The 26,462-nt window shown below is 45.4% G+C and overlaps 1 protein-coding gene across 3 annotated transcripts in view; it reads right to left on the bottom strand.

Annotated features, from left to right (window-relative positions):
- LOC125622396 (opsin-5-like) overlaps positions 1 to 26,462 on the bottom strand; it is a 46,698-nt gene that overhangs the window by 8,609 nt on the left and 11,627 nt on the right. For 2 of the 3 annotated variants that reach the window (XM_048820443.2, XM_048820445.2), the window contains 3 exons: positions 14,004 to 14,091; positions 9,212 to 9,374; positions 6,972 to 7,099 (listed from right to left, as the gene is read on the bottom strand). In XM_048820443.2, coding sequence (XP_048676400.2) covers positions 6,972 to 7,099; positions 9,212 to 9,374; positions 14,004 to 14,091 — 379 coding nt within the window. Of the gene's footprint in view, positions 1 to 6,971; positions 7,100 to 9,211; positions 9,375 to 14,003; positions 14,092 to 25,314; positions 25,445 to 26,462 lie in introns of all 3 variants that reach the window. The other variant, XM_048820444.2, reaches the window with a different exon arrangement.

The raw sequence follows: 26,462 nt of genomic DNA, 5'->3' as shown, positions 1-26,462 counted from the left end.
TTTTTTTACTTTCATAAGTGATGAGCCAAGCCCAGAGGTGCCGTGGCTCACCCCTGGCACAAATTAAGCACAGCAGTGTACATGTACTCTTATCCCCATCAGACAGGCAGGGAAAACGAGGCCCAGAAGGAGGTGGAATGACTTGCCCCAGTGAGTGGTAAAACCCTGACTGACTGTAATAGCTAGAAATCCTGGCCTTCCTCTTCCATGCAGGTGCTCATGGAATTCATGGTGAAATGATTCACGTAACCAGGGGAAATTGAGGTAAAGCCTGTTTCGCCTGAATAACAGGAGAAATACGCAAGAGTGAGATCTACTTCACTGGCAATAGCTAAAACTGGACCAGGCAATTCTACTTTGTAATATTCCCTTTCCCTCACTCCTTGCCTTCTAAGGATTGTCTACACAGGGGAAGGAAGTGGGGTTTATTATGCACTAATTTGGGGTTGAGTTAATTGAAATGACCTGCATACACACCACACAAACCCTTCAAGCGTAGTAGCTCTGCAGTTAAAGCATACTCTATGCTACGCTTTGAAAGTGTAGTAAGTTCACTGCATATTGAGTGTGTACGCTCTTTAGCGCAGGAACTGTGACTACCTAACCATCTGTATAGTGCCCACTAGATATATCTATATCTCTGTATGACAAGTGCCCTACAATATAAAGGCTAGTAATAGGGGCCAGAGTGCTGAAGAATAAGCTGAGGGGCAGTCCTGCAAGTTCTGTCCTGTACTGGTTCCAGGGAAGATGGCTTTGATGGAAATTTTTCAGCTCCAGTTTCTATGATTCCCTAAAATTTTGGAGGTGAAATGCTAAGTAAGCTACAGATGTCCTAAACCTTGATGAAAATAAGAGCTCGGGGGAGGCGCCTGGGGGGATTTGCATCTGGAAATGAAGAAAGATCAGAGCTTTTATTTTAAGTTTAAATCAGTGTTATCAGAGTTTACTTCAGAAAAGCCAGTTGATGAAACATGAGTTGGGTTTTTCTCTGAGTTTCCTCCCCCTCCCTTAAATCCTAAACTCTCTTATCTTCTAAGGGCTTAATTTAAAAAGCTAAATCTTCAGACATATGTTAGAATAACTTTTCTTTGAAACTAAGCAATTAAAAATATGCTGAGATTAGACATTTCCTAGGGGAAAATGCACAAGTGCATTACAGGAAGATAAGTTTGAGAAGCCACACAACCAAGTGCAGTAATAATCTAGAGAGCAGAAACAGAAATTACAGAGGGAAAAGATGCTGGTACCTGGCTGCCTTTTAATGCCCAAATTTAATCTTTATCTTTTTTCCCCACTTTTTGTGATAATTTCTGCAGTTATACAAAGTGATCCCATAAGCTTTGAGTTGGCTGCTTTAACTGATGTGACTTCCTTCCAATGCTATCTCTATGAATTGGACTGTTAGCCTGTAGGGACAATCTGCTTTGTGGCTGCCAGTCATGCATCTGCAAAAGCGTGCAAGCAAGTCAATGTGTCCCCACACAGCTGCGGCAAAGCAGGAGTTTGCATTGTGAAGAATGGAGGCACCACAAATTTGACAGAAGTATTAATGAGAAATCAGCTGAAAGCTTGGCTCTGACTTTCATCTAGTAATATGCTAAGTAACAGTGGCATTTCTCTTGTGTCCTTCATTTCTTTCAAAGTACTTTACATACAAGCAATTAATTATTGCAAATCCCTAAATGGTAGGTCACTATTTATTATCTGCATTATACAGCTGGCAGAAGCTCTAACAACTTCTGCCAATGTAACACAGGGAGTCATTGGCAGAAATGGGACTAGAACCCAGGCGTCCCTGCTCTAGCTACCACTTTCCTTACCACTAAGGGCTAGGTTCTCCAAAGAGATCGCAGAAGGTGAGACTTCAGAAGCATGAGATGTACCTTCCTTGCATGTGAATGGGCATTTTGCACATGGAAATTGGGTAACTCCTCCTGTCAGTATTTGTGTATGTGCAATCACACCACTGGGGTCTGCAAAAGTGTGAATTTGGCAGGTGCCTTGTGCCACTCAAGTCAGAGAATGTGGCCGCTAGTGGCATTTGCCAAGCAAAGTTCTATAGGAGGTTTTGTGGGTTTTTTGTTTGTTTTGTTTTTTTCCTGCAGAATTTAAAATTTGCTTCTCTTCTTTTGGTGCTGCTTCCTCCCACTGTGTGGCTGGGATGAGCGAGTGTAGAAAAGAAAAAGATTGAGAGGTGAAATGCCAAACATGTCTGCTAGAACAGAAGGCACATTTCCAACCTGTCTGGAGGTATGTGCTCCCGAGTGGGGCAAAGGCAGCTGCCACTGGTGGTTTAAGGCTCAGGGGCTGCAGAAGCTTACTACCCCCGTCTGTTCTTCAGGTACTTAGTTGTTACCAAGCAGGACGTCAGTTTAGTCACTTAGCTGTATTATCTGGATTCCTACAAGGTACATGGCACATTCTGCTAAGCATACAGCTCCCCAAAGGGCTCTAGCCTGCTTACTGGAGTCAATGTCAGAACTCCCATTGACTACAATGGTGCAAGATCAGGCCCTAATTACCCAGCATCATGGCCTCCTTTGAGATGCTGCGTTGTAGGCTCACCAGGACTTCCCTTCCCCAGGCACACCACTTCAGAAAGACGTTAGTGTGTGTATAAATCACCAATCTACCAAACTCAGCCAGAAGATGGATGCCACTGCAACGAGTGACTGAAATCCAGCTACTTGGGTCCTTCCCACTCAGTATCCATCCTGGGCTGCTGCAGGGGGAATTTATTGGAGAACTTGTCTTGGAGAATTTGTCTGCAAATCAAGTTAATATTGTTGGTTTCTATTATATTTATATTTGCTTGTAATCCAAATTCTGTGAAGATACGTTGGTTGGCAAGTTCAGCAGTCTAAATGAGAAAATGCAAGTAATCCCTCCAGGACAATATAAAAACATGGGGTACATTTACAGAGAGGTGTCTGGCCCTCAGCTCTTCTTTTGTGGGTGCAGTTTGTACCCAGACAATGAACAGCAGGTGCAAGTCTAAGTACATGTCTCTTTAACTGCCTGATTCACACCCAAATTTGGTGTGTTGCAAGTACTCAGATTAGCATCTACAACTAATGTCCAGGCAAAAATAATGCAGGTGAAAATTGTGCTGCAAGAGGGAGTTGCCCCATGGCAAATTTGGCCCCACAGTGTTAATTGTTTCCCAGTGTTATATATTGTGATAAAGTTCCTCCTCTACCTTGGTGGGTCTTGCACTTATTGGTGGATTTGCTCGCCTCGGAGCTTCATGGCAGCCCTCAGTTTGGCCGTTTTTGTGAACCCACAGTCCAGGTCGACTCCTCCTGTGTCTGACCAGGAGTTGGGAGGTTTGGGGGGAACCCGGGCCCGCCCTCGGCTCCGGGTTCCAGCCCAGGGCCCTGTGGAATGCAGCTGTCTAGAGTGCCTCCTGGAACAACTGTGTGACAGCTACAACTCCCTGGGCTACTTCCCCATGGCCTCCCCCCAACACCTTCTTTATCCTCACCACAGGACCTTCCTCCTGGTGTCTGATAATGCTTGTACTCCTCAGTCCTCCAACACTACACGTTCTCACTTTCAGCTCCTAGTGCCTCCTGCTCCTAGCTCCTCACACGCACCACAAACTGAAGTGAGGTCCTTTTTAAACCCAGGTGCCCTGATTAGTCTGCCTTAATTGATTCTAGCAGCTTCTTGATTGGCTGCAGGTGTTCTAATCAGCCTGTCTTAATTGTCTCCAGAACCGATTAGAGACAGAGTTTCATGCCACACCTGCATGAGTCTGGCATACGCTCACTACTGTGTGCCTATGTGTAAAGATATAGGCTCTAGTTTTCTCAGATTATGCTTCATGATGCAATGTACTTAAAATACAACCCTCGGGGAGTAATGTTCCCACTGGGATGAAGCCTGGGCAAGTTATTGTCCTACATTGTGAAACTCACCCCTCCCTGCCCAAAGGCTGAATGGAAGTCAGCCCAACCTGCAGCCTCTGTGCAGCCGCTAACTCTCGTTGGCTGTTCTAGAGCCCGTCTCAAACCCTCCCATTGGGGGTGGGATGTTCCTGGCCCCTGCATTTGTGCAGTTGTGGATCCAGTGGCTCATCCTTCAGCCTTCCTCAACTGCCCACTGCACTGGCCTGTCTGGAGCAGGCAGGGAGCCCCTCTCCATAGCACACAGAGGATTCAAAGGCTCCCATAGGCAACTGGTCTTCCTGAGGCCCCCATAAGTGACCCCACTGTGGGGTTTAAGTAGTGCGGAGGGTGGATGTTACCCACAATGACTCCATCTCCCATCCAACCTTAATTTGTGGGTGGGAAGTCTCCCAGGCTTCTCACTCATGTGATTATGAAAACAGCTCTGACTCCCTAGTGTTTCCTGGCCCTGACATGGAAGCTGTTTCCTTGGCATTAGCTAAAGCACACCACTTTGCCAGAAAAGATTCAAGTAGTTTTTGCAGCATTCGGCTGTCTTTTTATTGGTGCCCCAGGGCTCGTTGCCCTGGCTGTATGTAGGAGCAGTGCTGGTTCCTGGGCAGATGCTGTAGCATGAATCTTTCCCTCTGTGGAAAATAGCCTTTCTAACAGTCAACTGCAAATGAACAGTTAATGATCCCAGCAGCCCCCCAAACTTCCCACCCTCTCACCCATCTTAGCCCCTAACAAGTCCCTATCTTCTAACATGTTTTGAGGCCTGATTCTGCCAGCCTTACTCACATGGGCTAGTCTCTGACACTGCATGTGCTTCCACTGATTTCTGAGAGACCACTTGGAGTCAGGTTTCAGAGGAACAGCCGTGTTAGTCTGTATTCGCAAAAAGAAAAGGAGTACTTGTGGCACCTTAGAGACTAACCAATTTATTTGAGCATGAGCTTTCGTGAGCTACAGCTCACTTCATCAGATCAGGACTTGTGGCACCTTAGAGACTAACCAATTTATTTGAGCATGAGCTTTCGTGAGCTACAGCTCACTTCATCAGATCAGTCAGGTACTACTCCATGTAAATAACGCATTGGAACTGGGCTCTCAATAAATGCATATGCCCTGTATTGTGCCCTGAAGGTCAATTGACCCGAGCCGTTTCAGACTGAGGGCCCTTCATGGAAAATGTTCTGTTGCTAACTCCCTCTCTTTTAAGTGGAGGCACTCTCCAAAGTAGGAAAGCTCCAAGAAAGCTAACCTCCATGTTTCACATTGGAATACATGAGACAAAAGGTCTATGAGTTCACTCTATTGGGGGGGGGGAAAGGAAGGCCCAGACGTTCAGAATTATGAGTGCTCATCTGGGCACCTAATTTGGGTCCACAGCTAATAATCATCCTCCAAAATGGCAATAAGCATTTACATGTCCAGTCACAATAATTGTGTGCACAGATTAGGTGTGCAAATTCATGCAAACTTGTGCAGGTACAGTCCTAAAAATCTGGGCCTAGAATACATTTTTGTTTTGCTATCTCTGCAGTGTAATCTGTCGGAAGTAGGGCCCTACCAAATTCATGGTCCATTTTGGTCAATTTCACGGCCACAGGACTTTTAAAATCTTAAATGTCATGATTTCAGCTGAAATCTGAAATGTCAGGGTGTTGTAATTGTAGGAGTCCTGACCCAAAAAGGAGTGTTGTGGGCGGGGGGGGGGGGGAGGGGTTCAGTACTGCCACCTTTCCTTCTGTGCTGCTGCTGGCAGCGGTGCTGCTTTCAGAGCTGGGTGGCTGGAGAGCGGCGGCTGCTGGGCCGTCGCTCTCTGACCATCCAGCTCCGAAGCAGCAGCGCAGAAGTAAGGGTGCCATGGTACGGTATCGCCACCCTTACTTCTGCACTGCTGCTGGCAGGGCGCTGCCTTCAAAGCTAAGTGCCCGGCCAAAAGCCTCTGCTCTCCGGTCACCCAGCTCTGAAGGCAGCTCAGAAGTAGGTGGCAATACTGCGACTCCCCCCCCTAAAATAACCTTGCAACCCCCTTGCAACCCCCTTTTGGGTCAGGACCCCCAGTTTCAGAAATGCTGGTCTCCCCTGTGACATCTGTAGAGTACAGGGTAAAAGCACATAAAAGACCAGGTTTCATGGTCCATGATGCATTTTTCATGGCCGTCAATTTGGTAGGGCCCTAGTCATTAGGATCAGTTTGGATAAACCCTGCCTTGACTGCGAACAATTATGGGGGCCGGGCTATGGTTTTCTTTTTATTTCTGTCTTGCACAACACCAGCCATATGGCTAACATTCAACTAAAAGATGGTGATTATATCTGAATAACCCTTAGACCAAGAGCCATAAAACAGGGAACTTCCTAAATCAGATGTGCAGCATTTCCACTGTGCAAGAACAGAGTCCGTCATGCCAAATGTATTTAACACTGAGGTAGGAGCTCACACATGCAGCATAACTGTCTTTATCTGCAGCCCAGCACTCAGACTGGTGTGAAATTGCCAGCCCCTGAGACGATCCATGAAATCCTTAAAACCAAAAGCCACACAGAACAGTATGGGCAAAGGGGCAACAACCACACTGGCACCCCTAGGAAATGGCTTTTGGAAAGTAACTGCTGGTCCATAGATCTCTGGAAGCAGTGATCACTCAACTGACACCCCGTCGTGGGTACAGTTGGTACATGGCAAGGACACTGGAGCTTTAATACATCTCCCTATTTGCTTAGGGGCTGTGAAATAATACATTTAACTTGCGCCCACCCACACTTCCAAGGACCTGCTGTATTGATTGTATGGCGCCAAACAGTAAATGGGATGGTGATTAATTTACATATGCAAATTAGAAGAGGAAAAACAAGTAGTTATGGTATTATTGTTTGGGTTAATGAGAGTAATTTAAAATGTTTATGAATATGTTCTGTAATGGAGAGCTTATCAGGGGCTGTTGCCAAGAGATTTATGACTAACCTAAGTTGTGAAAGAATGGGGAAGATGGAGTGGGGTTACTGGAAGTAATAGCCAGGAGGGCAGAAGTGGAGAGAGTAACATGGGTTACACATCCCAGCACCTACCATATGCTGGATAACAGACCTTCAGGCAGCAAACCGTGCTTAGCACTGTCAGGCTGGTAAGACTGCACAGGCCAAAGAACATGCCAGAGAATGCATAGAATGTGCACATCGCATGGTTAAACAGCCATCTGGAAGGGAAAAGTCATCAGGTAAAATTGAAACCTTCACGTTTACATCAAGTGCGGAGCTCGCAAGGTTTGTGATTCTGTTGAGAGGGAACTTGTCTGAGTTGCTTTATGCAGTTCATGAAGTCACATGGGTATGACCAGACACCAGTCAAACCAGACGCCCTCTTACAGAAGTTTGGTACCACTCCAGCTCATGGTTTGACACAGAAAGCAAAACTACCTAAGCGGTAGAGCTGGGCTCTAGGAGGCTGTGCTGGTGGATGCAACAGAATGGGGAAATAAATACCTAGGGCCTGATTGTCAAAGGAGTTGTGCATGTGGGTGTGCCCCTACGGTACACGTAATTACCGTGGCTGTGAGCACAAATTGAGTCATTGGGAATGCAAATAACCATGATTAGCTAGTCCCGCATGCAGTTGACACACAAGCTGCATGTATTGCTTTTTTAAAAATCTGGCTCCAGAGTCTTCTGTATATTTAACTGAAACAGTTTCACTCTTTGCACATTACTGCCTGAGTGTCAGTTTTAAGGAAGTAGTAATAATGTTTAGCACTGACATAGCACTTTTCAGCCACAGACCTCAAAGATCTTTACAGAGGATGGTTAATATCAATAGCCCCATTTTACAGATGGGGGAATTGATGCCCAGAGAGGCAAAGTGACTTGCCCCAGTTCACACAGCAGGTCAGTGGCAGAGCTGGGAATAGTCTCAGGTCTCTTGACTCCCAGTCCCGTGTCCTAACCACTGGTCCATGCTACCTCCCTCAGAACAGAAAGGTGATAAGTCAGTTTTGAAAGGATGCTGCACGTGGCTAAAAGCTTTTATCTTAGCAAAGCTCATTTTTAATATGCTGCAGCACCTACTGGTACATACTGTACAAGTCCCACCAGCCCCCGGCCATGGGGTGGAGCCAGAGTAGAGGTCTGCTGGGGGCTAATTTTAAAGCCCGACCTGGCCCCAAATCTGACCTGAGCACAGCCGACCCCAACCCAACGGGAGGATGTCAGGTCAGTTCTGGAAATGATTCCGCCTGAATCCAACACTTTGCCCTGAACCTGTGTTGGCATCCGCCACCTGGTCCTTGAGGGGTGGCCTGGGCCTGGTGGGGGCTCCCTGCGCTCTACGCCCCATGGCCACGATCTGTCTCTGGCTGCCTCCTGGCTGTGGGGTCGGGCTGGCGGCTGTGTGTGCTGCTGGTACCACACTGTGCTGTGTGTGCCGCAGAGAGATGGGCTGCCACTTGTCAGCATGCTCGCTCTGCAGCACACACAGAGAGCAGCGAGGTGGTGACACCCAGCAGGAGTGGGGCATGCAGCCACCTCGCCTACCCCCCGGCCAGCAGAACAGTGAGCAGAGATGACCCAACCCGAGGCTGAGAGGGTCAGGTTGTTTTCATACCTCAACCGAACCTGGCACTTATGGTCAGGTCCTGCAGGGTTGCAAGGCTCTAGAGCAGGGGACCTACAGCTGATGAGCCACATGTGGTTTCTTTGGACCACGTTTGTGACTCTCCCTACTGCCCCATGGGGATACATTTCCACAACGCCACATGGATTCAGATAGACTCCAACCTGCAACACCAGGCATTGGTCAGATTCATGGCTGGGCTCGTACCTCTTGCTGAGCTGTGGGGAAGGAAGGTGCACTGTACGGCAAACCAGAGGAGGCTGAACAAGGGAGCAGCATGAGCCAGTGCAGGGGACTAATTGGAGCCACTATCTCTGAGAGGAGCATATGTAGTAGCCATAGAAGGGCCAGCAGCACTAGCCTATGTCTTGGGTGGGGAGGAGTTGCTGAGGGGAGGCGAGGGATGGCTCTTCCTGCTGAGGTGGCTCATATCTGATTATATTTGGCTCACTCCCTTGGGAATGATCCCTGTTCCCAGTGCAGGGTATGAATTTCTATTAGGAGAGATCTGGGGCCCAACTCTGCTCCCAATTACACTGGTGTAAGTCCCTTGCCTTCAATGGGGTTATTTCAAATTTACATCGGTGTGATTGAGCTCAGACTTTGGCCCCTAGTCTTCATTCCTTCTCCAGGTCAAGGCAGGATTTGCAAACTGACACCCGCAGAAGTGCCCGTTAAATGCAATGCTATGCAAATGAGCTACCTGTGTGCAAAGAAGGATGGCGTGGCCAAAGGGAAGAGGGTCATCGTCATGCCCAGGTCACTGATAGCCAGGTTCGCAATGAAGAATTCAGCAGGCTTCAACATGGATCTCTTCCGATAGGCCACCAGCAAGAGCAGGGAATTTCCACAGAGAGAGACTATGCCTGAGAAAAGGCAGAGAGAGACATACCCAGTATAGGATACCCAAGCTCACTAGCAGCAGTGCAGTGCATGACATAGGGACAAGGAGGGCACGTGTGCAGGTCTCACTTGCTAGTCACCTACTATCCTCAAACACTGATGGGTTGTGTTTATTTGGCAGTCGTGTATGTGCAGAGATGCCACTCACTGCATGTATGAATGTGTAAAGGGAAGAACAGACAAGGATCTCTCACACACATTTCCCACTTTAGAATCTGTGGGGCCCTATAATGCTGTGGGTCACATCCCTTCTTAATTGCCAACCAGGACTTTGAAACATCCAAGGAGAAAACTGCTTCTCAGCTTTTACCCAGAGTCCACTGCGTGCTGGTGCAGGAATATGGAGTGTAGTGAGTATGTGGGGAATACTCAGCCAGGACAGACATGATCAATAAAGTACCTGGCTTTGTACCTCTGCTACATCAGCACCTTGTGCAATGGTAGTAAGCGTTTGGCAGGTAGGCTGGCTGGAGACAAGAAGCAGGGTTTTATATGGACTGCTCAAGCACTCGGTCCAATCTGTTTGTTCTGGCTCTTGGAATGATATAGTTCACACTGGGCATGCTCCTTCCACACTAACATTACCTTGTCTCTTCTGCATAGTCATGGCCATTCTAATAACTTGGTAACTGCCCTTTCAGTTTGCTTTAAGGAGCTCTAGGTAACCAGATATAGGGCAAGAGCCAGGCAACTCTCCAAGCTCTCCTGGAAATATCATTGTCCCTCTATACAAAAGGCGGAAGTGTCTTCAGGCTTTTCAAAGCTGGTCACCTCCTGGTATATGATCTGCTTCCAGGACTTGCTGTACTTGGCAAAAAGAGTGTCTTCAGCTGGCACAGTGAATAACAACCGTTAGACACCCAAAGGCAGGAGGCTGCCTGAGCACTTTTAGAGCAACTTTAAATGGGACTGTAATTGTTAGATGCTTTTGGGGATGGGGCAGCAGGCAGAATGTCAGTGAAACAGACTCTGGGAACAGAGTCCAGGCAGAGCTGAATTCCTGTGGCTGAAGACAGGGTGCCTCCAACCCCTTCTAGTTGGATAGAGTGTGAGCTTTGTGACAGTGTTGTTATGATGGTGATGCCAAGAAGCTGAGTATGTTCCGCTTTTAATTTCTTCCTGGCAATATCTCTAGTGAATCTGTGCTGTACAATATTGTGTTTGCAACATAAACAAGAAGGACATTATGAAGATTAGGGTAAATCCAGCCTAACCAACAGGAAAAAGCCATTTGTTTTCTTGGGATGTATTTAAAACAACAGTGGTAAATAAATGTTCATACCCAGGGTTTTCTTCGTCTGTTAAGTAACACTAAAATAATTTTCCTGTGTATGTGCAAAGGGGAACCTAGCTACTCAAGGGGCAGGTTATGTGGGACTGGAATTAATTCCCAGTGGATTAGCTTGTAAATGAAATATTATGCTTACAATTACATGCCAAAGCTGTATAATGGCTAATATAAACATGTTCTCCTCAATAAGTAGGACTCCTGCAGGGGAGACTTGCTCTCAGATACATAGTTTTTGAATGCTTTTTATGGGTCACTTAAGGGGAAATAGTTTGCAAATGCATATCCTTGTTTCCAGCACTGCTAAAGGACTCCTCCACAAAGCTATTTTGACTCCTTCCCTCGCCTCTTCATTAGCTGTATTCTACTAGCTTTATTATCTTCTAGGATCTTTCTTAGCTGCATGCAAGAGCTGCTAACTTTCTCAGTCTTACCTCCTCCAGCTAGCTCAGAATGGCATGAAGCAGACTGGTTTTTTCCATGTCTGCCACTTCATTATGTAAACTGGTGTGTTTGTTTGTGTGTCTGTTTCCATATGCGTGTGTGTGTGTTTGAGTGCTCTGGGGTGCACACGTCTCCTTGTGTGTGTGTATGGTCATTTTTGTAGTCGTGTGTTTGTGTTTCTGTGTACTCCTGGTGCGGTTGCATGTGTACCTGTGTGTTGTACGTGCACTCTTTTGTGTGCATTACTGTGCATTGCTTGCACACCTCTCATCTTACAGAGGTCGACACATGGGACACAGAGTGGGCCAAAGGCTCCCATGAATGTATGAGCTCAGGCTGTTTAAAATGACATGGGATCCATTTCTTCAGCATACGTTCAGGTAAGATTTCCTATGACTTTACTTTGCGATTGGTTCCTGGTTTCTGAAGTGAGTTTTCTCTGATAGTAAAAGTGGAAGATCACCACATTTGGGTGGAGTGGGATGGAGGAAAATTAGGATGTGAAATGCAGCATCCCAGGCAGGGGTGTGGGCAGACTGGTCCTTCCCTCCCTCGCTTTGACTGGGAATCAGCTACTGCAGTGTTGCTAACCTCAAGCATTCAACGCTCATGAGTTGGGCCCCTAAAAATCAGGAGGTTTAAACAACCCGAACAAGCTAGGTTGTTTTTCTTTTGCCTTATGGCTGTTGAGCCTTCCGGGGGCAGTTGGGTCACATTTTCAAGCTTTTCGTCCACCACAAGAGCCAGAGACTTTGTTGAAAGGGGCGATTTGCATGTAATCACATGACTGCACATGGCTGGGCTCTGTGAGAAACACCAGATGTCACAAGACTTGTGATTAAATCTTGAGCGCTGGCAACGCTGCTGTTGGGAATCTTTTGGCTTTAGAATAAACTGCCATCTAAACACACAAGAATGAAAATACAAGGACTTGACCAGCCTGGGTTTAAGCTGTGGGAAGGGTACAGAGGAACGGCACAAGGCAGGCTTGTTGGTCAGGGGACAAAATTCTGACCTAGCAAGTGGTCTTTGAGATGTAGGGCCTGGGTGATCCATGTCTAGGTCGGGAGCCCGTGCCCGATCGGACACCCTGGGTGATCACTTTATGTCACAAACTCTTTTTTCCAGAGGCATCCAAGCCATTAATCCTTCTCTCCCTGACAGCAGAGATCCTTTGTTCGGTGCATCATTAAGCATCTCCTAGCCACAGACAGAAGACACGCTGATTAATTTACCTTGCTAGCTATTGAAACCTGAAATGGTCAAGTCATTGAGAAGGCAGCTGTGTGGGACAGTGTGTGAAATCCTGCTTTCAGTTAAACTGGTAATTCTACTGGCTGCAATGGAGTTATTCCACTTTTTCATAGAATATCAGGGTTGGCAGGGACCTCAGGAGGTCATCAAGTCCAACCCCCTGCTCAAAGTAGGACCAATCCCCAATTTTTGCCCCAGATCCCAAATGGTCCCCTCAAGGATTGAACTCACAACCCTGGGTTTAGCAGACCAATGCTCAAATCAGTGAACTATCCCTCCCTGAGAACAGGATCTGGCTCTATGAGTGCTGGGGAAGCCCAGCATTCGTTTGCAGATTATCCTTCATTTTCTTTCAGGATTTATTCACCTCTCCACACACCACAGTGTGTACCACAGGGCTTCACTCACAGCTCACACTCATTCCTAGAGCTGGGCGAAGAGAGCTAATTTCTTTCCCAGAGGATTTCAGTATTTTGACATCTGGTTTTGTTTCAGTGAGGAACTAAATAAAAAATTCCAACATTCTCTTCAAAAGCGAGTGGAGCCCCAGCCTCAGGGTGGTCCACCTGGTGAGCTGCCCTGCAGTCACAGACCCTGCAAGCCCTGAAGTTCCCATCCCCAAGGCAGTCTGCAGGGGCGGCCTGCCCCAGAGCCACACGCCCTGGAAATTCAGGCTCTCCAATGGTGCACCACATAGCTGCCCAACAACCAGGAGGACAAGCTGGCAGGGAACCAGGCAGGCTTCTTACAGAAACCCCAGCTGAATCCCATTGGCACTTTGGCCAAATCGAACCATCTCCACAGAACATTTTGATTTTGCGGAATTGACAAATTCTGCCAAAACATTGTTTTACTGGAATTTTGCTGGCCAGCTTTTCTCCTTACTTTCCTCACTGTTATTTTTACAGACAAAACACTGCTTGTCTTACTCATGTGAGCAGCAGCAGCCCCATGGGAATCTATGGCATTGCTCACTTTAGCCAAGATTAGGCCTTGTCAAAGCATGTCTTTACACCTCAGTTTCGCTTATTGGCTTTCAGATGTCACCAGTGCCTCCTGCTGATAGTGAAGAGCAGCTCAGAGGTGTGCACACTCCTTGAGCTTAATGCATTTTGCATGCTTGAAGCTAATAATAATGCTAAGTATCTGAGGCCTGATCCTGTTCGCAATGGCTGGCTGCAGTAAGAGTTGTATCAGGGCGTTATATATCACTCTTCAACTTCAAAGCATTTTAAAACATGAATACATCCTCACAAGCCTTTGTGAGGGAGATATGTATTATTAGCCACATTTTGCACATGGAGAAACTGAGGCCCGGAGCACTGATGTGGTTTACCCAAGGACCCAGAGGAAATTGGTTTCAGGAGTAGAACCCAGAAAGTCCTGTGCTCATGCCACTCGTCTGTGATGGAGGAGAGTGTGAGTGGAGTGAGCGCAGATGGACCCAAGGGATATGGAACACTTTTCTGGAAGTAATAAACTATTAGTGGACGTGAATGCAAGGTGCCTGAATCTCCCTGTGACAGACATGTCAGTAGCTTGTGCCATGCCATCCTTGATGGAGATGGGTGTGAGATCACCTGCATAAGAAGAAGTCTTTCCTTACCAAAGAGCAAATAGAGTGTGCCGAAAATCAGGTCTTCTCTCTCTGATAAGGTGGACGTGAACGCTGAGGAATCAGAGGCATTTCCCATCTGCAAAACAGAATGCAAATGTAAGGGGAGGTGAATTTTGGTTAATTAAGGAATGTTCAGTTTTCCCTCTTCCTAGGGGAGCATGGCTGTTGGAAAGACACATTTTTGGCATGAGGTCTTCCTCAGGCTGTGGATAGACAAAAGTCAGTGGCTGGAAACTGCATGCACATTGCATGGATGCTGTGAATAAAGGGAGTGGTGCAGTTAATACAGAGTGTGGTGCTCAGCTAACTGGCTGTGCAGTGGGCGGATGATAGGATCAGGCTGGACTGCATAGCTGCTGGTCATCTCACTCAGAGCATGGTATAGTTAATTACAAATTACACTGACTAGCTGCAAGTTAATACTTTTTAAAAGCATCTGACTTGGATATTTCACATGACAAAAAGGCCGCTCGCTGATTCAGTTGCCATGTTCCTCCCCCTGGGTGAAACCTGGCCCCATTTAAGTCAATGGGAGTTTTGCCCTATTTTAGCGAAGTGGTTTTATATCAAGCATCTTTCTCATCTGCCAGTGGGATACATTAGGGCCTGACATCCATTTGTTGCATGTGTTAAACTCATGAAGATCGCAATAGACTATACATGCAAGGTGACGAGTAGAAATAAAATTGAAGGGCTAGGTTTTCAGCCAAGCCCAAGGCAGCCTCCAAATATGCATGGCCACTTCTTTGCATGTGCAAAACCCTAATTTCCACCTATCTGCCTGGTCTCTGCACACTGATAGCCATTTGCACATGCAAAACACCCCCAGAATCACTTTTGTTAGGCCAATCAGTTGCTCATACAAAAGTGGTTGTGCTGAAAACATGGCCCTGAGTGGCTGGTTATGACTTTCTGCCCACACAGGCAAGAGGTTGGTTATGGTATACATAAAATACAAATCAATGTCTTTCTGATGGATAGATTTATCTGCCACAGTTGGAGAAATATAGCACCTAAACCCTGGGAAAGAGAAAACTGCTGTTTCCTTTGGCACCTTCTGCTTCTCACTCTCCCTTCCCTGTTTATTTCCTGAAATTCCATAAGCAGAGGAGTTATAATATTGGGGGCCCATTGTGCAGTTTTCAGTACCAATTTTCAGCGGTTCGTCCATCTGAGATAAACTGAGAAGCCAGACCTGAAAAGGAGCTTTGTGTAAGCTCTAAAGCTTGTCTCTTGCACCAGCAGAAGTTGGTCCAATAAAAGATATTACCTCACCCATCTTATCTCTATGAAATGAGAAGCCAATAAATTTATTATACACAACTCTTTCAGGGAGAATGTCAAGCCCAAGGTTCTGTCTATTGTGCATGGCCACTAAAGGGCTAAGAGCTACCTGCCTTATCTGTGAATACAACAACCACCTGCAAAAAAGGGTGGGAGTGTAATTCCAGGAGGCATATTTGCACCCACGCAAATGTAATTGTGCATCTACAGTTAGGTGCAAGTGCAAATATTAGCTCTTGTGGGCATGGAGCAGGTAATTAGTTACCCACACACCAATACTTATGAATTGCTGGTGCAAAATAGCAGACTCAAACATTGTGGGTGCAAATTTTGAGCCCATACTTTTTGCTGGCACAAATCGTATCTGCAAAAGTGAGGCCAGCCAGCTGGAACTGTACTCCCCAGATTCTATTGCACTTACCAACAAAGGTTTGCTCTCGTATCCTTGTCCAAAATTTTCCTGCCCTCACGGTTGTGCACTGTGATAACCTGGCCTATAAGTGGCTGCATTTCACTGGAGCTGTTTCTATAAAATGTGGGGTATTTTGGTATGAAGGCCCCTATGGAAATGTAGGAATGTATGACCTCCTGGTCACATCACCCTATCCTGCCTCCTACTCCACTTCATACCAGATTGCTGCCTCCCAGGGGACTTAGGGGATACCAGGGTAATCAGTGCCCACTGCAATGTTGTGGTATTTGTCGTGTGGACAACGCTGGAGACTGGACTGCAACCACACATGCCACTGAGCAACATTGTTAGTTGTCTGAAAACATAGGCTCACTTTGCAGTGGCAGTCAAAACAGCTAACAAACGTTAGGAACCATTAGGAAAGGGATAGATAATAGGACAGAAAATATAATGCCACTATATAAATCCATGGATACAGCCACACCTTGAATACTGTGTGCAGATCTGGTTGCCCCATCTCAAAAAAGATATATTAGAATTGGAAAAAGTACACAGAAGGGAAACAAAATAATTAGGGGTATGGAACTGCTTCCATATGAGGAGTGCTTAATAAGACTGGGACTTTTCAGCTCAGAAAAGAGACCACTAAGGGGGGATATGATAAAGGTCTATAAAACTATGAATGGTGTAGAGAAAGTTAATAAGAAGTGTTATTTACCCCCTTCCTATAATAAGGAAGTGTTATTTACCCCCTTCACATAACACAAGAACCAGGGTTCATCCAATGAAATTAATAGGCTGCTGGTTTAAAACAAACAAAAGGAAGTACTACTTCACACAACACACAGTCAACCTGTGGAACTTGTTGCCAGGAGACGTTGTGAAGGCCAAGACTTTAACAGGGTTCAAAAAAAGAATTAGCTAAGTTCGTGGAGGATAGATCCATCAATGGCTATTAGCCAAGATGGTCAGGGACACAATCCCATGCTCTGGGTGTCCCTGAGCCTCTAATTGCCAGAAGCTGGGAGTGGACGACAAGGGATGGATAACGTGATAATTGCCCGGTTTTGTTCATGCTTTCTGAAGCACCTGGCATTGGCTACTGTTGGAAGACGGGATGCTGGGCTAGGTGGATCATTGGTCCGACCCAGTATGGCCATTCTAACGTTCTAATCAGGCAGTAACCACTTTCTGTCACTATTGACTTGAGCTGGATTCAAACTGATTCCTCTGTTTCGAAAGGCTCCCCAACCCATTGCCTAGGCCCAGAATCATCCAATTCCCTTCTTTTAAACTTTCCTGTTCCTGAGCTTCCTGGTTTCATCCAAGAACCGAGCAGAAATACAGTTTTCATTATATACAACCCAGACAAACCCAGGTGCACTGTGAAACATGCAAGAAAGCCTGTTCCTGGGAGATTCCCACTGCAAAGACATTCAGGACTATTGGATGCTCCTCTGAGCTGAACCACCAAACCTTTTTCAGATTCACTTACAGCTAGTACATACTAGCCAGTTCTGTCAAAGATGGTGGGCCACCCTTGGAGTTAGCATGAGGAAGGTCCTTGTTGAAGGCCAGCTGCTGATCTGGTCTGAGCTCCCCTGGGTAAACGTTATTTGCTAAGGACTGATAATGTACTCAGCCCTGTGCAGGACAAAACCAAAGACAGGCCCTGCCTTCAGCAGTTTACACTCTAAGCATAAAAGAAGGGGTTAACTCCTGCTCCATTTAAGTCAAAGGAGTCAAGATTTCACCCAAGATGCTCAGGAAGACCCAGAGGAAGAGGTAGGTTTAAGGTTTGATCCAAACCCCACTGAAACCAGTAGGAGTCGTTCCATTGATTGCACTGGGCTTTGGATCAGGCCCTTACCTGTGAGCAGTTGTCTTACTGTGGGGTTTGGGGTTTGTTTCTATTAAGCTGATGGCATATTAAAGGTTGTTAGCCTCATGGACTATGTGGGTCTGTAGATACTTCCCCCGAACAACAAGGATTACACAACGTTTGTCCTCCAGTTTCACCCACGTCCTCCCTCCAGCCAAACAATCAACTTTGTATTCAGTTAAAGAGTGTGTCCTGGATTGAAAGGCAAACAGCTAAAGCGCTGAAGGCAATTTAATAATGTGGTCTCTGGTTAAGTCTCCATAAGCATTGTATAAAACTTATTTTGTTGATGTTGCTTGATTACTCTTGTCATAAATATAAAGGGAAGGGTAAACACCTTTAAAATCCCTCCTGGCCAAAGGAAAAACCCTTTCACCTGTAAGAAGCTAGGATAACCTCGCTGGCACCTGACCAAAATGACCAATGAGGAGACAAGATATTTTCAAAGCTGGAGGGGGGAGAAACAAAGGCTCTCTCTGTGTGTGTGATGCTTTTGCCGGGAACAGAACAGGAATGGAGTCTTAGAACTTAGTAAGTAATCTAGCTAGATATGCGTTAGATTCTGTTTTGTTTAAATGGCTGATAAAATAGCTGTGCTGAATGGAATGGATATTCCTGGTTTTGTGTCTTTTTGTAACTTAATGTTTTGCCTAGAGGGATTCTCTGTTTTGAATCTGATTACCCTGTAAGGTATTTACCATCCTGATTTTACAGAGGTGATTCTTTTACTTTTTTTTCTTCAATTAAAATTCTTCTTTTAAGAACCTGATTGCTTTTTCATTGTTCTTAAGATCCAAGGGTTTGGGTCTGTGTTCACCTATGCAAATTGGTGAGGATTGTTATCAAGCCTTCCCCAGGAAAGGGGGTGTAGGGTTGGGGAGGATTTTGGGGGGAAAGACGTTTCCAAGCAGGCTCTTTCCTGGTTATATATCTGATAGACGCTTGGTGGTGGCAGCAATAAAGTCCAAGGGAAAAAGGAACATAGTTTGTACCTTGGGGAAGTTTTTAACCTAAGCTGGTAAAAATAAGCTTATGGGGTTTTCATGCAGGTCCCCACATCTCCACCCTAGAGTTCAGAGTGGGGAAGGAACCTTGACAACTCTCTTCAAGCACTTTTGTGATGGGTGTAGTACAAGAACCTGTACAAAGTAGAACAGAATGTTCTGCCCCATCAAAGCTGCTGTTTGTTCATTAACTCAGTTTACCTAGAAATCCAAGGCCAGATCTCAATGTGACGTGAATCAGTCTAGCTCTACAGCTATCCACAGCTAGGCCAATTTACCCAGTTGAGGGTGTGGCCCCAAGTTTTAGAAAAGCAAGACTTTTCCCACAGGAAACAAATTATCATAATTCTTCTCTTGCAACAAATGGGCCTTAATTTTTATTTTTCATTTAGGACAATGGGATGCCAATAAAGAACACAATACCTCCCCATCTTTATTCGCTTCTGGCCTGTGCCTGCAGCATCTGCCATGACCCCACGTAGCCTGCAACCTTGCTGCCTCCTTCAAGTCCCTCTTAAAGGTTCACTTGGTGAAGGTACCCTCCAGCACTGACCTGTCTTGCTTTCACCCATCTCTATCACCAGATTACATGCTGCAGTAACAAACAAATGATGCCATTTTATTCTGAAATGATTCACTCCTGTCTTTACCTTTGAAAAAAAGAGACCTACTTGGCTGAGGCCACCCAGAGAGGGAATGACAGAGCTGGGAAAACAGCATCAGGGCCTGATTTTCACAAGTGTTTTGCACCAACAGTTCCAGTGGATTTCAATAGGAGCAGAGATTGCTCATCACCTCTGAAACCCAGACACCAAGAAGCTCTCATCACTGTGGGCCAGATTTTCAGGCACACAATATGTGGAGCATATACTTGTGTACCCCGATTTACACCTGCAAACGTCAGCACACATGCATGCATCAGTGTAGAAAATCTGAGACTATATATCTAATATATACAGGGCTAAATTGTGCTTGTCCCTTCACACAGATGCACAGTGGTGCAGGAGAAGGATACAAGGAGTCTGTCCCACCTTACAGAGTGCATCTCAGAAGTAGGCACAATTGAAGTTCTGTTGCTTTGAGGAGCTCAGGGACTGCTCCCTCCCTGCTCCCATGGAGAGCACCCTGTGGTGCCTCAAAGGGGCCATGGTCCCATCTTCCTCCATCTTACCAGACCATAAAGTATGACTGGCATGAGGGAGAGGGCATAATTGAGCATACCACAAAGAGATGTAGCTTGTAGGTGCATTCCTAATGCTCACAAAGAAGTTTTATGGGGTGTTGTGCTTTTTAGTGCCCACCCTCTGCTGGTGCGACTCCACCTCACCCCCACTACAGTGATACGCCTTCAAATCCCGAGATCCTGTAATGATTTGTAAAGAAGTAACCAGTGAGCATTCAGTAAAATATGTCCTCATCAGGATAATCGCACACACAGCCATGCTGCTTGATTCTAGCTGCTAAAGGCATTTTCCATATGGCCTCCTATCTTACAGTCCACCGAGGGTTGGGTCACCGTATGTGGACACTCTGCCATTTGCTACCCCTTCCATGAGTTGCAGCACCTCAAGTGCAAAGAGGCTGGATTCCAATAAATGCTTTTTGGAAAGAGATGATGCTTCATACATTTAAAAAACCTTCTGCAGCCAAGGATGTATGGCTGCATCTTGAAGGTGCACCAAGTGCCAGTATTGATACATCAGGCTTAAGGTGTTTTTTAATGATTATTCTTTCTCATGCAATTCAACTAACTGCTATCCTGTGGGTAACAGCAAATTCCCAGGCCATGAAAGGCTACAGGATTTGCTCCTGACAACCCAAATACTAGTTGTGGGGTTTATTTTAAACCATTTCTGTACCCAAATGATTGCACAAACTGCTTCATGGAGATTCCTGCTCCATAACAGGACTTTGATTTTACAGTCAAAAGGAGTTTAATTAAAGGAATTGTCTATTTTATATCCTTGGAGCCCACACTTTTTTTAAAAAAAGTCTTCTTGTTTCTTGCACTATACACCAGGGGCCTGATCCTTAGCAGGTGTAAATCAGCATTGCGCTACTGAAGTCAATAGAGTGACACCAATTTTATACCTGCTGAGGATCTGGCCGCAGTTCTTCATTTGATGATGTGGTGTGAAACTTCCGAAACCATTCACACACCAGCGGGACCTTTTCTAATTTTCCATTGCCATGTGATATCTGAAATGGCACTAGAAAGAAGATGAGGCAGACACATCTGTTTTTGAGGAACTGTTGAATCACCTTCTGTCCCCACATTTCATGGCTGTTTCTGGTTGGTAATTTGTTTGTTTATTCCAAGTACTTCCTCATTTAAAATCCTGGCAGGATAGACAGTAAGCTTGCTGATATGGGTGTATTTTTAAAAAAAAGTTATGTTCACTTTCTTAGGATGCCTAAGTCATCATGTTTTATTGGTCTAATTATTTATTTAATTATTATGTTATTTCATGCAGCTGAACCAAAGGTTCCAAGGTGCTTAGAAAGTTAATAGGGGGTAGTAAAGTGGAACGTTTGACGCTTTTCAGAATATTCACTCCCTCTGCTGATAACAAATAAATGGAAAAATATTTTACTTATTTAAAAAAAAACAGGGGAGGAAGGGGAGAAAATAATGAGATAATTATGTTTTAATGGCTGCTAGCCTGCTTCTGGGATATTTAATACCTGCATTATTTCTGTTCCTTGCTCTCTGCCCTCCACATGTGTACCATATGAGCCCCTAATAAATAGGAGCCATGCCAATGAATAATAGAACCACAGGTGTTCTAAAAGGAATTCAGCTGAAGACAATGTGAAGAGAGGGCTCCCCATGTGCTGGGCAGGCCAAATGACACCAGCACAAACTGTCGGTGGAATGAGGAGCTCCCACCCTGCGATGAAGTATGAAGCCAGAGGTGATATGTGCTGAAGGTGTATTAGGTGAGTTCTCCTATAAAGGCTGTCCCAGAACTAGTGCATACTAGAGGTAACTGGACAGCCAGCAGTGTGTGTACGTACACCCCCCCCCAGGTGTCGTTGTGTCCCCCCCCCCTTTCCCCCCAGGCAGAGCAGCTCAGAAGAGCGGGTCCTAAGCAGTGTACTGAGAAATCACTTATGAGATCCATTTGACAGATAGTGCTATCCTAGATGCATGACTAGTCCATCCCCCAGTGATGTGAGAGAATATTGAATACACAGTAATAGCTATCTCCAAAGAGAGAGAAAGTGAGAGTGTGCTGGAGAGCTTCATCCTTGCAGCTCATTCAACCTGGCAACAGCTTTTCTGTGTCTCTTCATTGCATTGATTAGCTGGGCCCTATTTTCAGAGATGTGGGATGCAATAGAATATCCAGACACTGGGTTTGAATGCTCTGGTCGAAAGGACATTTAAATGCTGAACTGAGTTTCCACGTGCAGGATTTAAATGTCTCAGTAAGGTGACAGCAGGTGTGAAAATGATAAAAATTTGGCTCCCTGTCTCTTTTTGGATCTTGAATTATTTAGGAGGCCCCATGGGGGTATAACCTGGACTAATGGGCTGGAACTGAGAAAGGAGAAATGTGAACTGAATATCAGGAAAAACTTCTTGACAGTGAGTTGTGTCAAGCATGGTATTGTCTCCAAGGGGAAGGAGTGGAAACCCCAGTGCTTAGAATTTTAAAGCTGGACTAGACAAAGAAATATAAATATACTGTAGGGAACAATCATGCATTGCTCTCAGGGATATGGGTTGGATCTATTCCACCTTCAACTTCTGCGATTCTGCAAGCAAGATAAGTAGTATTACCTCCATTTTACAGATGGGGAAACTGAGCCACAGAGCAGTGGCGTGACTTGCCCAAGACTACAAAAGCAGTCAATATCAGACTGGAATTCACGGTTACAAATTCCTGACTGCCAGTCCTGTGCTTAGTCCACTAGACTACACTGCTAACTGGGATGCCATGAAATTGCTAACAGGCTTTTATCTGCAGCATTTCATTTAAGACACAAGACTACCTAGAGGATAACTGTTGGGCTAATAGCTCTGTGGGGTACAGTATTTCTTTTCATGGATTACTGATGACATTAGATCGCACAAATGGAGCAACCACAAATTGTTATTTATACATGGGTAAAAAAGCCAGACTCCCATCCAAAACTGCACTCAGACAGATGAACCTAACTACTTCAAGTAGCAACTAAATTGGCTTTGAGTGTAAATCTATTTTAAGGCACTAATTTGGTGTTAAGCTGCCAATAGATCCTGCCAATAGATCGTCATTCCCTGATTTACTGGTCCCTGTACACCACTTCACTGTGGACTGTAATCAGTTTGGCCTGGTTCATGACTTTCTCAAGACATTGGGTTGGTTTTGCACACAAGTCACAGGGTTTTTATAATTCGGGTAGCTTTCTCCACCAGTCATCACAAAGGGGAGTCAACTGGGAACATTTCAAAGGCTTTTTAGGTTGGACTGGAGATTAGGGTGGAGGTTATGCTTTAGCCAGCCAATAAAAATGCTTTCATGATCAAATTACTCCCATTGGATTAATGTTCAAGTACTATGAAAATGGGGGAGCTGCCTGGAGAAATTAGATCGAATGCTGGCCATGTTAGTTAGGGTGAGTTATGCTGTGACAACTGGGCCTACGAATTTACCCAAATTGTAAGCTCAACTGTCAAAATTATGTAAAAGTTTATAACATTACAATAACCTAGAATAGCAATAACCAGACCTCAGTGGTTCAGGGGCCAAATTAGTGATCAACATTATTCAAAAGAGCCACAGTCGTGTGAAGTCATTGTTTCATTTACTATAGTATGATATAGTCATATTTAATCAGTATGACAGGAAATATTTAGTGTATATATGCTCACAGCAAAATGACTGACCAAGTATTATTTTATCAACTACAATTGGTTAACATAGTAAAAGCATCCAGATTGGTTAATAACTTAGATTGGTTAATAATTAAATCACACAGAGTGTTTTTAATATCATGTTTTGGAAAGAGCTGCAGGAGACATATTAAAGAGACACTTGTGACTCATGAGTCTCAATCTGAGAAAAACAAATGGTGATGGGAAAAGGTATGAAAAGAAGTCAGAATAATTGAATTAGTCTAAACAAAAAGGCCAAGCTGACTTGATTCAAGGACTATATTGACATTATACTCGTTAAAAACAGGAGCTGTGGAGCCAGAAGTTAATCAACCAAAATTGGTGTCTTGGATATTAGGCCTAATTGGTGAACAAAATAATGAAGGGATGGGCTATTCCACCCATCGCTCCCTTTTGGTTCCATAAAAGAAAGAGGTTTTGTAGGGAAAGGACAAAAAGAAGAAGAGCTGGAGGCAACTGGAGCAGGCTTCACCAACTATGGCTGCCACCCGCACCATTTCCTAGCACCAAGGGTTGTCTTCATCCTGATCCTGAGAGGTGTTCTGACCAGAATGGGCCAGAGACAGCGAGATCCAAATGACATCACCATCCCTACCAGCTACCGCTGAATCCCAAACACCATGTGGGATGACAGTTATTGCTATCTCTGATACCATCTAAGAGACTGTCACACAAGGGGGCTTTTCCTTCTAAGATTGGGCATTAATGACAACAGCAGTAACATCTCCAGCCCACCTCAACTAACTTCTTCTCTTTTCCCCAGAAGGATAGTTATTACCATCGTGGATACTGTCTAAGAGACTATTAAACACAGCGGGGTTTCCCTTCTAAGGACTCTCTCCCACTGAAGGAAAGGGAACAAGGAACGTTGTTAGAATGAAAACTTTATTTAATATTTTACATTTCAAATGCTTTGACTATTTTTCCTTCTTTTCTGTATCTTTAATAAAAGGTTAAAAGGAGTTTTAATGGTGCATCTGCCATGGTGCTAAGCAGGCTGAGGTCTCTGTATACATGGGGTTCTCAAACTTGGTTAGTGGCTTGTTCAGGGTAAAGCCCTGGCAGGCTGCAAGACACTTTGTTTACCTGAGCATCTACAGCTCCGGCTGCTCACAGCTCCTAGTGGCCGCAGTTTGCTGATTTTGCACTGAGAAAGAACCATACAAATATAGAACAGGAAAGGACTTCAAGAGGTCCTCTCCTCCTTCCCCCACTCTCAGGCAGGATTAAATGTAGCCAATCCAGATGACAATTTGGATTTGAACACGGATTAAATTTCACATGAGGGTAGGTCACCAGCAAATCTGGGTAAAGGGAGGTTTCATCTCCTTTTCTTTGTGTTTTTTTTCACTAAATATTCATCAGATTGTTTTGAATGCTGCTAAGATTGCCACAGGAGACTGGAATCTCGCTGTCTGGCAAGACACACACAGACACCTAAGGAATAGGGGCCCCAGTTCAGTCAGCAATGGAGAAAGGTGCCTTTGTCCATTATTGGGAAATGCAAATAAACCTGCATAGTCTGTGTCTGCCTGGGAGCTCTCAGCACCCTGGGGATGATGCAGATGTTTAATCCCTGGATTAAAGCTTTAGCAGACATAAATCGAGAAAAGAACATTAAAGGCAAGCAGGTGCAGGGGAGATCTTGGGAAGGATCTTTGACTCCCAAAGGATGGCTAGGATTTGGCAAAAGGAGATGTGGAAGGAGGAGTGTGCCCACTGGGATATATTTGGGGAAAGGACGGTTGCTTGCCTAATATCCCATAACACAGGGAGGTCTGCCCAGTGCCCACTGAAAGCAGGGCTCTCAGGGCCAGGATAGGGAAAGGTACCTTTCTTTCCACCTGAAAACTACTCCATTGCAATGGGTGTTTATCTACTCCTTGCTTCAGGTCAAACCCTTTTCCGATGCCAAGGAAGCAATCATTGACCCCACGCTTCAGGGTAGCAGCTCCTGGGCCCCTGTGGAAGACCAGAGCACACGGAGCTGACAAATCCTCTAGCCTTCCTCCAGCCCACCTTGCCCCTATGTGGGCACTCCAGGTTCCATCCTCCTCCCTTTCATGCAGCAGATCCACACCAGCTCCACTGTGTCTGGGAGAACCTCTGCATCCAGGGAGAGGAAGGGGCAGGATTTGTCCCTTGGAAACACCTTCAACAGTGCCAAGGGAACAAAGAGCTCCCCTAACTAGAAAGATAAGGGATGCAGCAGGAACCCCTGGGTGACATTAATAAAACCAGCTCCTTCCAGTTGTTTCCCTGCCCCAAGTTCAGAGGATCTGTGTGACCCAGAGGCACAACAAGGGCACGATTTTATTTTGCTGTAAGTTAGGCTGCAACCGGTCCCCTTCCCCCTCACCTCATCCCCACCAGGCTGGAATAGGGGAGCTGCCTTTCTACCCCACACCAGGTCAGGTGCTGAGCACAGCTCTGCTGAATATAGATATTTGGGTCTCTACTGTAAAGCTCAATAAAAGAAGCAAAAAAAATGTTAACACATATTTCAGTAAAAGCATTTCCCACTGAAATCCCCTACTGAGCTGCTGTATCTGCACAGAATACTGTTTTAGGTTCTAATGACTGTTAATGAACAAAGCAGGAGAGAGACCAATACAGCAGCTGAGACATGCAAACTTGGCCACTGCACTTGTTATGTATAACACCTTGTTCTGCAGGACAAACACATGGCATCTTCATCACAGGGAACAACAAGCCAGTTATTAGCTCCTTTGACAACAGCCATAGCCAAACTGTTGTGCTGCTGGCAAACTCTCAGATCCTCAGGAGTCCTTTAGTCCTGATTAGTGGTTAGGCCGCACAAGTGTGAATATGATCTTAAATTAAGCACAACCCCCTGCTAGTCATCCTATTGAGTCTGAAGAGCCTCTTAAAACCTGTCACATTCATTCGCCTTTAGTCTTCTTCCCTGCTCTTTGTTTGATAATGAGAAATAAGAACTGAACATCCTATTTAGAAATGT

The sequence above is a fragment of the Caretta caretta genome, chromosome 13 (genome assembly GCF_965140235.1).
Source record: "Caretta caretta isolate rCarCar2 chromosome 13, rCarCar1.hap1, whole genome shotgun sequence".
Lineage (NCBI taxonomy): Eukaryota > Metazoa > Chordata > Testudines > Cheloniidae > Caretta > Caretta caretta.
Note: the sequence above shows the minus strand (reverse complement) of the source record. Positions and strands in the feature narration are given on the sequence as shown.